The 15,608-nt window shown below is 32.9% G+C and overlaps 2 protein-coding genes across 3 annotated transcripts; both read right to left on the bottom strand.

Moving 5' to 3' along the window:
• Nucleotides 1-8,465: 8,465 nt before the first annotated feature.
• Nucleotides 8,466-10,989, bottom strand: LOC111894478 (ACD11 homolog protein). The gene is made up of 5 exons (XM_023890554.3): nucleotides 10,817-10,989; nucleotides 10,425-10,671; nucleotides 9,025-9,197; nucleotides 8,789-8,934; nucleotides 8,466-8,700 (listed from the first exon to the last, which is right to left on the bottom strand). The coding sequence occupies exons 1-5, from the start codon at nucleotides 10,864-10,866 to the stop codon at nucleotides 8,594-8,596; spliced, it is 723 nt and encodes a 240-aa protein (XP_023746322.1). The 5' UTR covers nucleotides 10,867-10,989; the 3' UTR covers nucleotides 8,466-8,593.
• Nucleotides 10,990-11,744: 755 nt separating this feature from the next.
• Nucleotides 11,745-15,217, bottom strand: LOC111894400 (RNA polymerase II C-terminal domain phosphatase-like 4). 2 transcript variants are annotated; one of them, XM_023890473.3, is made up of 7 exons: nucleotides 13,922-15,190; nucleotides 13,600-13,756; nucleotides 13,335-13,515; nucleotides 12,952-13,241; nucleotides 12,606-12,800; nucleotides 12,490-12,528; nucleotides 11,745-12,290 (listed from the first exon to the last, which is right to left on the bottom strand). In XM_023890473.3, the coding sequence occupies exons 1-7, from the start codon at nucleotides 14,071-14,073 to the stop codon at nucleotides 11,982-11,984; spliced, it is 1,323 nt and encodes a 440-aa protein (XP_023746241.2). In that variant the 5' UTR covers nucleotides 14,074-15,190; the 3' UTR covers nucleotides 11,745-11,981. The 2 variants fall into 2 exon arrangements, with proteins under 2 accessions (XP_023746241.2, XP_042756816.1); XM_042900882.2 differs by having other exon boundaries at nucleotides 12,046-12,220; nucleotides 13,922-15,217.
• Between the last annotated feature and the right edge of the window lie 391 nt (nucleotides 15,218-15,608).

Here is a 15,608-nt window from a genome sequence, read left to right as displayed (position 1 = left end):
TACCCTAGTTAGTGTTTGGGACATGCATTAAAAAGCCATGATTTTTATGATGTTCTAGAGTAAATAAGACGTTATGGAGGATTTGGTTGCTTGGCCAAAAGGGGATTAAGAGCTTCATTTAACATTTCTATCCATAGCGTCTTCACGACGTGAGCTCTTGGATGTCACGATGTGAGGATGGTGTTCCTCGATTGTTTTGACTTATTAGGTCACAATGTTACCAGTGTTTGTGAGACTTTCGAGTGTGGATTTGATTTTGACTTTGACTAGGGTTTGACCAAAGGGTATTTTGGGTTGTATTTGAGATTGGCCACTATCTAATGAATAGGTGATCAATAGAGCTGATATTCAGAGATGCTTTGTTTTGAAGGCCAAGATACCGGGGGCAGTCCGGATAGGCTGTAGGCCCTACGAGGCGGTACAGTCAGGCTGAAGGCCTGGAGAGCGGTCTAGATAGGCTGTAGGCCCTACGAGGTGGTCCAGTCAAGCTAAAGACTCATATTTGCATGTTGTTGTTTGTTATGATGTGTGGTGGTACTTTGGGCAAACTCACTAAGCTTTGGCTTACAGTTTAAGTTTATGTTTCAGGTACTTCAGATGATCGGGGCAAGGCGAAGGCATGATCATGCACATCTTCCTGTTTTTATGATATTGGTTCTTAGGATACTCTAATTATAATTATACTTTTGAAACAAGGGGCTTTTTTGTAAACACTTTATGGTTAACGAGTTGTTTTTGAAAAATTTAAATATCTATGCTTTTTCGGATGTTACAATATTTGGTTGCGTGATTACTCTTACTAATGAGAGTGAACTGATGAGTTATAACTTTGATGACTGGTGGTTGTCGAGACCAACAAAATTAATAACCCTACATCTTTTACACTAAAATAATGTATAGTGGTAAAGAGGTTGAATCCACGGAGATTGGTTCAATTTTATAACTCTATGAAAAATCTATTTGTAAAAGTACTTGTAAAATAAAAATAAAAATAAAAATAAAAATAGAGGTTTTGGTCTTTTTAAAATACTTGAAATAAAACTAGAATTAAACTAAGATTTAAATGAACAATTTCAACAAAAACAAGGGTTTGATGTAAAATCAATAAGAGAAAGATGGTTGATTTAAGATTTCCTCACTTTGACTTTTGATGAACATATCATTAGAATCCAATGGTGCAATACTTGTTTTAAACCTTTAATTTGGCTATAGTAATCCAAGAAGCTTGAGATTACATAGGCTTTTCTTAGTTGTTAAAACGGTTAGAGAAGCTCATAACAATTTCCTTAGTCAAAGTCACAATTTCAATTAAGCATGTAATTAGTGAAAGTCAACTAGCATTAAGAACCAAAAAGTCACCAAAGCTAGAGAGGAGTCAAATGCTTTCACCACCATATTGGAGAAAATGTTTTTATGATTGTGTGAATAAAAACTAACACAAAAATCATTTGTTGCTTGCTAATTTAAGGTTTCCTTTACTTAATCAATAAATTAACCAACTAATCACCACAAGCTTATTTAAACTCATAAATAAAAAATACAAGTAGTAATAAGATGTTAAAACACAAAACATTCTCATAAAGATTCAAAAACTAGTTCATGGAGTCTTCAACATTCAACAAAAGTCAAAAGATTTCACCAAAGTCAACCAAGTTTTGTTTAGCCAAGCATGGTTAAACTCAAGAAAACAAGATAAGTAAAGATTGTACCCAACATTTTACAAGATTCACGAGCAAAATGATGAAGTTTTTGAGGGTTCTTGGCCTTTAAAATTCTCCAAAATCTCCAGAGAATGCTCCCAAGTTCGGATGTGCAAGTGTTGCAAAAGAATCCCACCAAACTTCCTCAAATAGTAGCCAAATGTAAAATCACGATTTTGCCCCTGCAGGAATCCACGCGGGCCGCGTAAGGATTCCACGCGGGCCGTGTAAGAGTGACAGAGATTGGACTTCTTCAATTGTTGGGCCTCCACAGCTTAACCCATTTGGCCCAATTCGAGTCTGATTAGCTTCTAGCCCATTTTTCTTCAAGTTTTCTTAATTTTAAGCCTAATTTGGATTCTCCAAATCACCATAGCTTGTGAACTCGCCCAATTAATAATCTCCACACGCTCGAATATTCCTTCCACTTCTTGCAAATTTAATGTTCGATTCCTCCGAGCTTTCAAATAATCAATGAGCCCACTCCATGCATCATCTCCATATCTTTCAAGCCCAAAATCCTTGTTGTCCTCCAAATCCAATTGCTTCCCAAAGACCCCGCTCCGCTAGTCTCCTTAAAATCTGCAGTTATACTCACGAAACTAGAAAGTACCCAAAATGGTCATAAAATAACAAAAAGAAAAATATGCATGGAAATTAACTAAATTATGAATGAAATACACTAAAATAAACTATAAAAAGAAGTAAATAAAATAAAACTATCAACGACACTACTTTCATTGTATTATAACTAAGAAATTATTGTTGTATATTATCCATTGATGATTACGTCGGGGATATCATTCAGCCTGATAGCTAGGATTTGAAGATCAATGTTCTCGTTCATGTATTGGAAGATGATGTTGTATTTGCTCATAATCATATTTCGTAGAAGGATAATGATGATGTTATATTGTCATCGTTCATGAAGTTTCATACGGCGAGGGTGTTCATTCTAAAAGAGTAGAAATAGTTGATCTTGACATTTATGATGTTTGGTCCTATATTCTGAGCATAGATGATAAGGGTTTTAAACTACAATGGGAGTATAAAGAGTTGATCCTGACATTTCCGATGTTTGGTCCTATATTATGGCCATAGATGATAAGGGTCAGAGCCGTCCCAAGGCATGTTCAGAAGGCGCATCTAAACAGGGCCCAAAAAATGAGAGGGCCTAAAATTTTTATAGCAATTCATGTTACCTATGTTAAGTTGGCCCAAAACAAATAAACAAATTAGGTTAATTCAGCAACGCATCATTAGACAATCATCACGTAAGAAGGAGCGGGAAAAGAGGAAATTTCTAGAAAAGAGGAAAAAATGCTTCGATTTCTTCTTACGCACGGGGTAGGAATTAAATAAGTGTTTTCAAAGGCTATGAACAATCCTCCTTATTTCATCTTTCTCCACGAAATTCTGAAGCAAAGTTACCAACAATCCTACAATCTTTCTAAAAGACCAGAAACCGTGTTCTTCACTTCTCTATTCTTGAAAATCAGAAGCTTCAGATTTCATGTTGTGGACTGGCTAGTAGTTTCCAAATCAGAAGGAGAAAGTAGGGATTAACTGATTAAGGCGTTTTTTTTTTCTTGGATTGAAATCCCAAGGAGAAATCTGGTAATTTTTTTTATTTCTAACTCTAAAGGAACAAAAATTGAGTTTTGAAAATCATATTCAAAGAAACAGGAACTGAAAGGCATTGAGGAGCATGTCTATTCATTTTTTTATTAGTTTAATAGTTTTTGATTTGATTTCTAACTTTTTTTTTATTTGTTCCTGATTTTTTTACAGTTTTCATATCCTTTATTGCTTGACAGAAATCTACAAATGTTAGAAGGATGACTCTTTTCAAGTAGAAGCCAAATTCTTTTTTTGTGTATTGTTTTGAATGAAATCTGAATTTTATGTATTTGCAATAGAAAATTAAAATTTATAATTTTGTTGCTTAAACTTTCCGATCTTTCAAATTTTAGGGCATATTTTATTAAATCGTACAGGGCCTTTAAGATCTCGGGGCCGGCCCTGATAAGGGTTCTACACTACAATGGGATGTTCCTTGTCTAATGGGTAATGATTGTGAAAGTAGTTTATTTTCTATGTTAATGAATATTAAAACTTTATAAAAAATTTCCAAAAATAATGAGATTTTTTTGCATAAAACACTAAAATTTATTAAAGATAGAAATAAAATATTTAAACTTCGAAGTGTATACTTATGACCTCTTATAATCCTCACCAAACATACAAGATTTCAGGATCTGTCGATGTGAGAAGTAAGAATCATTGAATCTACATAAATTCCTTTGTATAGTTCCATTTGTAAACTAAAAACATTTTCAAACCCGTTTACCCACTTGCATGTGGGAGATTATTTCTTTTCTCTCTCCATGCTCTTCTGTTTAAGTAGACTAAATATTGTAGATAATGTATATATTTTTTTTCAAATTTAATAAAAATGAATAGTTTAATGTATATCAATAAATAATTTGGTCCCAAAAATTATCTATCTGCTCAAATAAAATTGTCCCCATCAAAAAATATTCTAAAATCTAATCTAAATCTGAAGCTCAAATAAAATTGCCCCTATCAAAAATATTCTAAAGTTTACTCTAAATCTGAAGCTTCCCATTACACTATCGTCTGATCATGGGTAAGGACTTAACCATATGCAGGACTCTGTACACATGGTGTTAAGTGAATTGACTTAACCTCTATTACAAAAAAACTTACCTTAAACAAACTTTTCATCAACCCGTTCATTGAAGTTTCGGTAACCATTTGTTGATTGGCAATTAATGCAAAACATTATAATATTTAAGTTGTTCGATAATGTTGTTCGGTTTAATTTTATTAATGATCATTTTAGCTACCTCACACACTACAAACGTAGCATTCTTTATCATAAGTTACGGAGTAATGAAACATAATTCGGGTTGTTTGGATAAGTTTCGATCATGAATACTGAAGTAACAATAAAAAAGTTACAAAAATTTCGTCACATCAAATCATATAACGAATTTTTTGAGATAAATTATTAGTTAATACTTAATAGTAGTTAAGAATTTTTATTTGTATATAAAAGGGAAGATATTTTGTTAAGAACAAAAGAGAAAGGGTGAAAGTGCTTCAAGTCAAAAGAAACGATGGGAACACGACAAACAACAACAGCTGGCTGGCGGGGGGGTGGGGGTGGGGCCACAGCCGTATTCCGTCGGTCAAATAAGGCTATTATTATATGTGGCCGCCTTCAATGTTCTTACCCTACACCATGTCTTGTTGTGCTCACACGTCGTTGTTCTTGGAGTTTTCAAAGATAAATATCATATTTTGTAGGTTGCGATAAACACATTGTACTATTGTAGTATGTATGTTATCTTTTTTTTTTTCTTAGATAAAAAGACAATTACGGTAAATTTTATAAGCTTGTTAAGAGTTAAGATTCAAATTACCATTATTTTTGTAGCAAACTTTTGAAAATATAAAAACCGTTAGGAAAACATTAAAAAAAACGTCGGTTTTTATCATTTTTATGGGGCTTTTGGTATTTTCGCAAAAATGAAGAGACCCACAATTTTCCTATATAAAAACTTTAATTTTCATATTTTAACTTTATTTGAAAAAGAAAAAACAAACTTAAAACTATATGAGTCCATTATCAAATAGTTAGATGAGAGACTTAACCCAAACATAGATCTATGAGTAAATTACACGGATGGTCCCTATGGTTAATGGTTACTTGCACGCTTGGTCCCTAAGAAGTTTTTTTAACTCGGACCATCCTTAAAACCTAAATTTGTTACCCGCCCGGTCCCTAAGTTAACTTTTCGTTTGTTTTGCTGTTAAACTATGGTGAAAAGACATATCTACCCTTACTTTTATATTTAATATAGGGAGAGAGAAAGAGATAAAAGAAATCACCGCCACCCAACGCCCTCACGTCCTTACCCTTCTTCTTCTTTCTTCACTTCTCCTGAATCATCTGCCACATCGCAACTTGCTTCTTCACCTTGAAATCGAACAACAAGTCTGTCACAAGAAAAAGTAAACGCACAGATCGATTTTCGGAATCTACGGAAACGCTAATGACGGGTGTGATTTTTTTTGGTGTGGAGACGATGAAGAACGCTGATATGATGGAGGAGTCTACGGAAACGATAAACAACATCGATGATTTCTATGGTGCGAAAACAATAAACGTCAGCGATTCTCTAGGTTGTGGAAACAATGAACATTGTCATCGATTTCTGGGATTTGGAAACGATTCACGATTCATAATGACAATGTGTCTTAAGATTTAGAGAGGATTCATCCATACAAAGGCAGCCTTGCACCTGGGGATCGATTTAGGAAGAGGAATATGCACAAGGATTTTGTTGTGTGGATACAGAGGCGGACATTAGGAATTCGAAGACAACTGCTTTCAAAGTTCCTTCTTGGTTGGAGAGAGAGGGAGAGAAAGAAGTAAAGAAAGATATGAGGTTTTGTCAATTTGGATTCTAGCATTTGACGGAGTAAAAATTTAGGAATTCTTTGTGTGAAATTTTCCAATTCAGTGTATTGTACATCTTTTAGAAGCTTGCAATATGCAAACTTGATTTTATGATGTAAAACTTATAAGGTTTGCTTAGTTGGAAGGAATTATTCAGTCCAAATCAAGTTAGTCCCTAAAGCTAGTTTTAAGACATGTTAAAAACTTGATTTTATATCTTATCTGTTGTTAACTCTTTGTATAACAGGTGAATATGACTTTATGAGTTTTAACTAATCTTTTGTTCATTGTTGATTTTTTCATAACAGGTGAAAGTTCCAACTTGGATTGACAATAGTAAAGAAGGATTTTTCAGTGTAGGTGCCCGATTTGAACCTATGTTAGAATCAAAGGAGAATGATGCTATTAAAACAAATTTACCCTTCAGACCCATTTTTGCTGTACACCAAATAACAAGGTTCATTTTTCATTTTCTTACCCCTTTCCTCCTTCACGACTCGGATACATGTCATGGTATTGAAGTTTATTATTAAAAGATTTTCAAGTTTGCTACTTATATAAAAAATCAACATTCAGGCATGTTATTATTTGGAGCTTACTGATGAAGTCGGTGCACCAGTGCACCGAGAAGAACGAGAAAGAAGAAATTGATAAAAAGAAGGTTGGGTAGGTCTTTAAGTGGCTATAAACATGGAAGGACAAAAATGCCCCCAACGTGCTACTCACATGGGGGTTAATAACAGCAAAATAGATGGCGAAGTTAATTTAGGGACTGGGCGGGTAACAAATTTAGGTTTTAGGGATGGTCCGAGTTAAAAAAACTTCTTAGGGACCAAGCGTGCAAGTAACCATTAACCATAGGGACCATCCGTGTAATTTACTCTAGATCTATACATTGTGCTTAATATGTTGCGACAAAATAATGAAATAAAAAACAAAATAAAACAAATAATCAAAAAAAATACAAGCGAACGCCTAAGAAAATACCATATTTTTGTCGAGAAATATATTTTCTCATGATTATCTGACAAAATACCATATTGGTATTTATTCTCAGGAAATTAAAAATAAAACACCATATTCAAAGAAAAATATAGAGTTTTACCATGTTTTTCGAAAATGTTAAATCCATGCAAAAATAGATGAAAAATGAAAAGAATTTGTTCAGAGTATCTTTTGTAGGGATGTAAATGAGAAAACTAATCGATCCAGACTTGTTTAAAGTTATTGAAGCTCGAGATCATTAAGATTCTGGAGGCTCGAGATCGTGAAACATATAGGAAGCTCGGATTTGGTTTGTTAAGGCTCGTTTGTCCATAAAAGCTTGTTAAAGATTGGTATTATCTTTTTCATAGTTTATTAATAAAAGTAATAGATAATAATAATATTAAACAAAAGCCCGTTTAAGCTCACAAGCTTAAACAAGCCTACATTGTAGGCTAGAGATTAGACTTGTTTATTAAATGAGCTTTATTCTAAGCTCGAAATCATACTTGACTCGTTTTAAACTTTTAACGATCCAATGCCAGATAAATCGTGAGTTTACATCCCCAAATTTTTTGGTTCCAACCCAAAATAGAAAGAAAAATGGGAGTATTTTTTTGGGTGGAAAGGGGTAAGTAGGGCCCAGTAGGGTCCATTTGTCAATGATTTTAGCCCATGTCCCAGCCTTTTAGCCTGTTTGGCGGTGAGGACCGCGACAATTAGATTATGGTCTTTTGGCTAACTTTTTTGAATGTTGGTATAAGCTTATAAGATTTGTTTAAATTTGTCTCTTTTTCTATTTTTATTATATGTTGTTTTATCTTTAATTGTATTTTATATATACGCTTTTTTTTTGTGAAGTTATTAATTATTACTTTTGGTTCTTTCACTAAAACAAATGATTAAAAAAACTATTTAATTATAAGATTACGATGGTGCTATTAAGATGGTAATGCTATAATTTGACATAAAACAATAGTATAATAACAAGAAACAACCTCTTTTTTTTTGGCCTATTGAATGTAGCTTCTAAGATTCGAACATGTGTCAATGGTAAGTGAGGCACATGTTCCACATGCCTTATCAAATGAACCATTAGGCTAAAACATGTTAGTTTCCTACAATTAACCCTACCAAATATTGAAGATAACATACAGAGCAAGTGTTTCTCTAAATTAGTAAAATGTTAAAAAAAAAAAAAAAAATAAAGAATTCAGTCACCATATATATATTGAGATAAGTATATATAGGGAGGAAGAAGAAATGGTAGAGTTTTTGGCAGAAGAAACGTATGAATTAAGTTGGAGATTATTAATTAAATGTTTACATGCATGCATGGAAGCAAATTAATTTTGAGATTGTGTACATACATACTATATAATAATGTGATAATAATCTAAATACAAAATTAAATCATCCATCACCAATCTAACTCTATGTTCCTAGAAATATAATGATTATCAATGTTTTTTATAACTTCATGTGCCGCCTTTATGTACCTCCTCATTTCTTTCTCCGCTGATTTATCTAACAAGCAACAACAACAAAATCGAGATCAGATAATATTTAGTATTTATTTACTATTAAATTAATAAAAACTAGTGTAGTTAATTACCAGTTTCATTTATTTTAAGCAAGAGTTGTTCCCTTGTTGGAAGAGTACACATCCCAGCAGAAACAGCAGCCCTAACTGCCCACGTGTGATATGGTGCACATACTTGTTGATATGCTTGTGTCGCTGCTTTTTTAAGTGAATGGTTCCTACGAATATGCTTATATTATAATTATATATATAATTTATTTATTATTAATTGTGTGGGATATAATATAAATGCATAGCAATTAGCATACTCGTCTGATATGAAATTCTGAAACAATTCTTTAATGAGATCAAGACCCTGGCGAACTCTGCGAAGGTTACGGGTATGGCTTCCAGGTGATTTGACTGTCTTGTTTCTCAAGTCAAACTCAACCACACTGCTTAATGTAGCGAACTGCTTTGATGCTTCAAGAAGATCACGCACCTGAAATCAAATCAGATCAAAACCATCAACTCACTTTTTACTTTTTTTTTTTGCTTTGTGAATTGATTTCTCTTTGATTTGATACTCTCGACTGATTCATTTGTGTTAAATGGGTTTGAAATGATAAAGATTATAACAACATTGCTTCATAGCTACTGCTTATGCTAGAATTTTGCTTCACTTCAACATGAAAATATGTTTTGTTCATGAACTTTCGCTTAAAAAAAACAAACATTCGTTTAAAAAAAACAAACAGTACTTAAGCTTTGCCTACAGATATGCATCTCGCTTCCATCCTTTTATTCTATCAAGATTATCACCACTGTTAGCATCTTGTTGAACTTTCAATTCTTCTTCGCCATGAACGCAACTTGAAGAAAACTGCGTCGTTTTGCTCATATATGTGTGTCTTCCAGCTCTAAACATAATTCGTTTTCATATAGTACCCCACGCTAGCATGTTTTTTATTATTATTTCTAAACAAAAATGTAAAATGGTAATTTTCTCTGTTCAACACATTTATTCATCAGCTTTACCAAACTACATATTTTCATGCAAAGCATTTGAATACTTCAGAGGTTATTCAGATGTTAAGTTTAACTGTTTTTCAGGAAAAAGGAGTAAGGGGTCTCAAATGTTCACTATATGTTATTCAGATGTTATAAGTGTTCAAAGAAAGTTAGTTAAATGACATGGATGGAAAAGGGTTTTGGTATCACACTGAAACCAGGTCCTTTGCAATTGGGTACAAGTGAAGTTGTTTTGCACTCCTGCAGTTATCTAATAAATTTATTTATGTACCACAATAAGAAGAAAAGAGCTCCAGTTTCATGATGTAATTAGCTCTTGTATTTTGAACTTTCCAAACAACATGAGATTAAGGTCACATATTGCTGTTAAAATAAAAAAGTAACATTCATCATCTATAACTCATTCCTTGATATAAGTCTGAAATCTACAGCCTGCTGCTTCTATTGGTATAAATCATAATCACATTTTAGTGTTCTAGAGAGTTTTGATTTAAAGAAAACACAGTTTTGTTTTTTTTGTTTTTTTTTTCCTTTCACGAATCACATATAGAAACACCCTGTTATCAGGATATCAAAAATAGTTTAAAGAAACGCTATATAGGTATACTATACCAATGATCTATGTGGAAATATATCACAGAATTGGGGATATGGTTAAAGCTTGATCATCATTCAGATTTCAAAAGAAAAAACAAACCTTTGAGGTGTATTCCATCTCTGCGAATCTGAAAGCAATGCCGAGACAACCAAAAAGCACAGACACCAAAGTACACGCTTCACAAAACGGCTTCAAACGCAAATCAACCGAACCCTCACTTTTGTTCCCCTTTTTAATCAAATCCGCAATTTCCTCAAACGCCTGTGCGATGGAAGCAAGAGGGGTTTCTGTTCTAGTAGCATCTTTGTTGTCATCATCGTCATTATTCATCTTCCGGATCCTAACACTTCACGGATTAACATAAACAATGAATAAAAAATACAGTCCCCGTTGAGATCATCTAAAATCTAAAAAAAACGAGAAACAAAAATCTGGAAATTTTGAAAAAAAAGAAAGAAATAGAAAGTGAAATTAAGGAAGGAAGCGCATACTTCTCTCGACCCCTGTCCCTGTTAGAGGCGAAGTATGAAAGGAGAGCCATTGAATTTGTGTCTGAATCTCTACAGTTGCGGCATGCCCTAAAAACCGGCGATTTTGTGTGTTTGATTTTTGGACAATTGGACGGATGAAGGTGGTTTTGTTTCGCGCCTTCACGGAATATGCAAGTTTGCGTATTTATTACTCAACTCAAATTCCCAACGGTTGGACCTTCTACTTTATCATAATATTCGCAATGGCCCCTTTAAAACAATGGACATATTTTTCCACTTAAAGTAAAAAATAATATCTATGAAGCTCTATTTTTTCACCTTTCGCCAAAAACCAAAAGCTTCTGTTTAAAAATATACCCTTTTTATAATGGTTTTTATGTGATAAAATTTCGTGAATTTATGCAGTTTTTGTAAGTAAGCTTTCTAAATTATAAAATTGGTCCCTATATTTAAAAAAAAAAAAAAACTTCATTCCAAGTCCAATTTGCTTTCCCATCATCTCAGTCCTATGAATATATTTTGTTGCAGTTGTCCTTCCGTCAATTTTTGTTAAATTTCATTTATTACCATAAAAACATCCTCTCACGTGAGATAAAATTGTCATTTCTCCTGTATCTTAATAAAAATCATATATAAAAATAGAAAATGATACCACCATCTAAGAGTGGTATTCAAAACCGGATATTCAAATTTCAGATAGTGGATGTTGATATCCGAAATTTCGGATACTGATTTGGATATCTATTTTTTAGACATTCAATGATTTTAAAAAAATGAAGCAAACATTTAACCAATAACTATATAAAAACATGTCATAGTGTTTACACTAAAACATTATATACAATAAAACAGAGTACTAAAAATATAATAGACCCTGAAATGGTTTGTTCTTGTGGCTATGAGATATTACAAACTATAGAACTACCCGTTTTTCATATGTTAAAAAGCTTCATGCATTAACCATTTAGTATTTAACCAAATACAAAACAATGAAGCATTACTCATGCGAATAACATCGACATCAACAGAAGAATAATCAAATCTAATAGTGTTAACTCTAATACTTCTTTACACCGATTTCTGATCAAAACGACTCCATTATACATCAATGATCACTACATAATACAAATATCCTTGTAAAAAAAACAAAAGAAAAACAAAAACATCACGTGTTCTCTTTGATTTCCTTTACAATCACAGAAAATATCTCCTCGGGTTGCCTCTTCCACAAGTAATTTGCGGCTTCCAACCACCTTGGTTGAACCAAAAACTTGTTTTCTTGAGCCGCCCAACGACACCTGTCATGTCCACCATCTACGGAAATGACGTGTGTCACTGACATGTCAACATCTGTCACACATTTAGCCCCTAATCTCTCTGCCATTTTCCATAACCGATGAAATTCTGTTGCCAACACACGACAGAAAAAAATCTTACACCCCTTCAAGATTTCACCACGAACTGTCCCCAACACCTGCAACACTATATATTACAAAAATGGTCCCTATGCTTTTTCATTTTTATCACATCTAGTCTAAAAAAAAATGTTTTCAATTTTATTGTGGGTTCTTATTTCAACCATATTTGGAAATTCATCACAAGGAACAAATCTTGTACGTTATGCTAAGTATAGGGACCATTTATGTAACTTTGTCTAAAAATTAAATTCTCACCTGTCTTACGTCTCGGCCTGTGAAATCATCTCCAAGTTCCTAAAATGGAAAATAATTAAACGCAATTTTTGAACATAAATTTATATATATTGATAGATTCATAGAAGAATATATACCAAATCAAAGAACATATGATGGATTCGCTTGAGCACTTGTAAAATTCTTGCAAGAGCTCCATCAACTTCACTTTCATCCAATTTCAATTCAGATAATGATTTATAACCTCTGCATCTTAATTCTTTACGACTTGAAGCGAAAAAATGATATCTTTCCATCAAAATAAGATTCTCCTTGTCCTTCTTCCCCCACACCTAAATATTCAAAGTAACCAACTTTTTAATTAAGTTACAAAAATGGTCCCTATGCTTTCTGATCTTTAACATGTTTACTCCAAAATTGAAACTTTTTTAATCTAAAACCAAGATTTTGGGTACAAACTAAATGTAGTGTAAAAGTGCTTACTCTTTCTGTATCATCAAGAATTAGAACAGCAGTTTCTTGAACAAGAACCACATCAAGGGTTTTGTGATGCTTTTTAGGGCAATCAGTTAGAGCAATCACTCTTGAATCAAAGTAAACCTTTTTAGGGTCAAGCAGATTAACCATTTCTAGAGCATAAGCTCTTCCTCCCCTAGTGTAAATGTACATTTCAAAGAGTTCACTTGCTTCTTTCAAGAAAGTGTGAACAAAAGGTCTTAACTTTGTTAACATTTGAATGGAGTCTAGTTTGAAGAGACTCTCTCTTAATGCATCTGTCAAAAAACATTTCAAAGGTAATTTCACTTTAATACTTTCACTTATAACTCAAGAAACATAAATTTAACAAAAGGGAATAGTAATAATACCTTGTGTATGCTCACTTTGGTTCATTAAATATCCTTCTTCTTGGGTTAAATCGGTAATTTGAGTGGAGTGAAGTAAGGTGTGATCTAAATCAAGAACCAAGCATAGCTTTTTTTGGCTAAATTGATTGTTTAAATCTCTTTCACGCAAACGAGTGATCTCATCCTTAGTAAGCCTTAGACCCTTCAAATTGAGATATGATTATATAAGTTTTTTCAGAAATATGCAATTGAAAACTTATTTGGTTTTATGAAAGAAGAGAATAACCTTGTGTATGTACCTAAATGCAACACCGATTTTTTTATCCATTTTTTCTCCACACTTGAAGCACATTCCTACAATAGTACCAGGATGTGTGCATATGTCCTTCTTCATTGATGTTTCTACATTTTCTAACACATCATCGATCTTTTGCCTTTTTGTCCTATAGAATAAAATCTATTAAAAGTGGAAAAAAGGATCACAACTGAAACATTCAAGACACTTGATTATACCTTCTCTCACATGCAAAAAAATAGATGCATTAAAGATGGAAACTTAGTGGTTGGAATATCTAATTCTTTTTGAGTGAAACAATTTCAATAGGCACCTATTTATATCCATATGATCATATGTCTCATTGGCATCTTCTTTTTGTTCAGGAGAAGTGTCAGATGTGGAATCCAACTCTGTATCCAGAACTGCAGCAAAATCATTACTGCTGGATGAGTTCACCTGTGAATCATCATACATCACACTCATCTAAAACACCACCTATAAATAAGAAACATACACCAAAAAGGGTTTCATTAATTGTCACATTTGATATTTAAGATGAGAAAATAGAGATAACAGAAAGGGATTTCTGTTTTATGAAAACTGTCGAACAATAGATCAGTCAATGCTACATCCCCAAAACGTTAACAACCTGCTTCAGAGCCCTAATATGATCAGAGATCCTTGAGCTCCAAATTCGCTCTTAGTAGTCGATTAATAGTTTAATACGCATGCAAGATTTGGTTTCTAAACAATTCTTGAAACAGAGGTTGTGTTAAATCACGATAATAATCAACTAAACAACTCTAGAATATCACACAGAGATATGACGATCTTAGATATGATTGATTTGATCAGTTTGAATTCTTTTAGAATATCCATTGAGCACTTGAAATCATAAAACCTAAGGGAATATATTATGTTTACTATCCTCAAACACTTGCGCCAATATGTTGTAACTTCAGAACACTAGTTAACAAATTCATCATCAAGATCAATGATAAACTATCGATATGATATTTCTAGGGGAAATAAACAAATACTAAAACCTTCAAGAAACCCAAATCAAAGAACTATTGCCTGAGAAGGGCTCTGCGTCGCTGAAGTAGAATGGTCTGTCGCCGCCGGAGGTTGGCTCGCCTGAACAAGGTATGGAGATCGCCTGAACAAGGTATGGAGAATGGATGCGAAAGAGGGAGCCCCAAATCGATTCGTCTAGACTCTAGACCCTAAACCCTCGAAATCAATTGCAGGTTGTATTTGGTAATCACGAACGAGGATCTTCCCATGCAACCGTTATAAATAATAAATATCGTATAAAAGGACCGACCCGACCCATAATTTATCAAATTACGCCCTTCAAATATTTTTTTTTTGAAGAGAAAATAACCATAGCCAAGGTTTTTTTTTTTTTTCCTCCATAAAATAACCAAAATAGCAACCCTTTTATGAAGAGAACATGAATCTTTTACTTTCAATATTCGTTTATTATTTTTTTTTTTCTTCAAGTGATTTAACTATATCGACGGGCCAATCATCTTTCTATGCTTACTGCCAAGTCATCTACTAAACATGTATATCATGGATTTCCCTATTTCAAGCTTGACAATGAGAGGGCTATCAGAAGGTGCATGTTGGAAAAATATTCATTGTTTTAAAAACAGATGTTGTGTTACATATACAAACACCACTTGCCCATATTATTATGACATATATATATATATATATATATATATATATATATATATATATATATATATATATATATATATATATATATATATATATATATTCATGCAGTTGACTCTTATGTGTCCAACCATCCGTTGCTACTATCAGACCATATGTTTCAGGATGACGGTACAAACTCTTTCATATATTCTTCTAAACGATTTAATGTTTTTATGTAAAATTGTCATTTCTAAGATTGAGTATTTTTGTTTGGCAATTGTAAGAAAAAAAGAACATTTGGTATTTTTTTTTTTAGGAAAACTGTTGTTTGTTAATAAAAAATATGAATC

Source organism: Lactuca sativa, chromosome 4, assembly GCF_002870075.4.
Source record: "Lactuca sativa cultivar Salinas chromosome 4, Lsat_Salinas_v11, whole genome shotgun sequence".
In the NCBI taxonomy this organism is placed as follows: Eukaryota; Viridiplantae; Streptophyta; class Magnoliopsida; order Asterales; family Asteraceae; genus Lactuca; species Lactuca sativa.
Note: the sequence above shows the minus strand (reverse complement) of the source record. Positions and strands in the feature narration are given on the sequence as shown.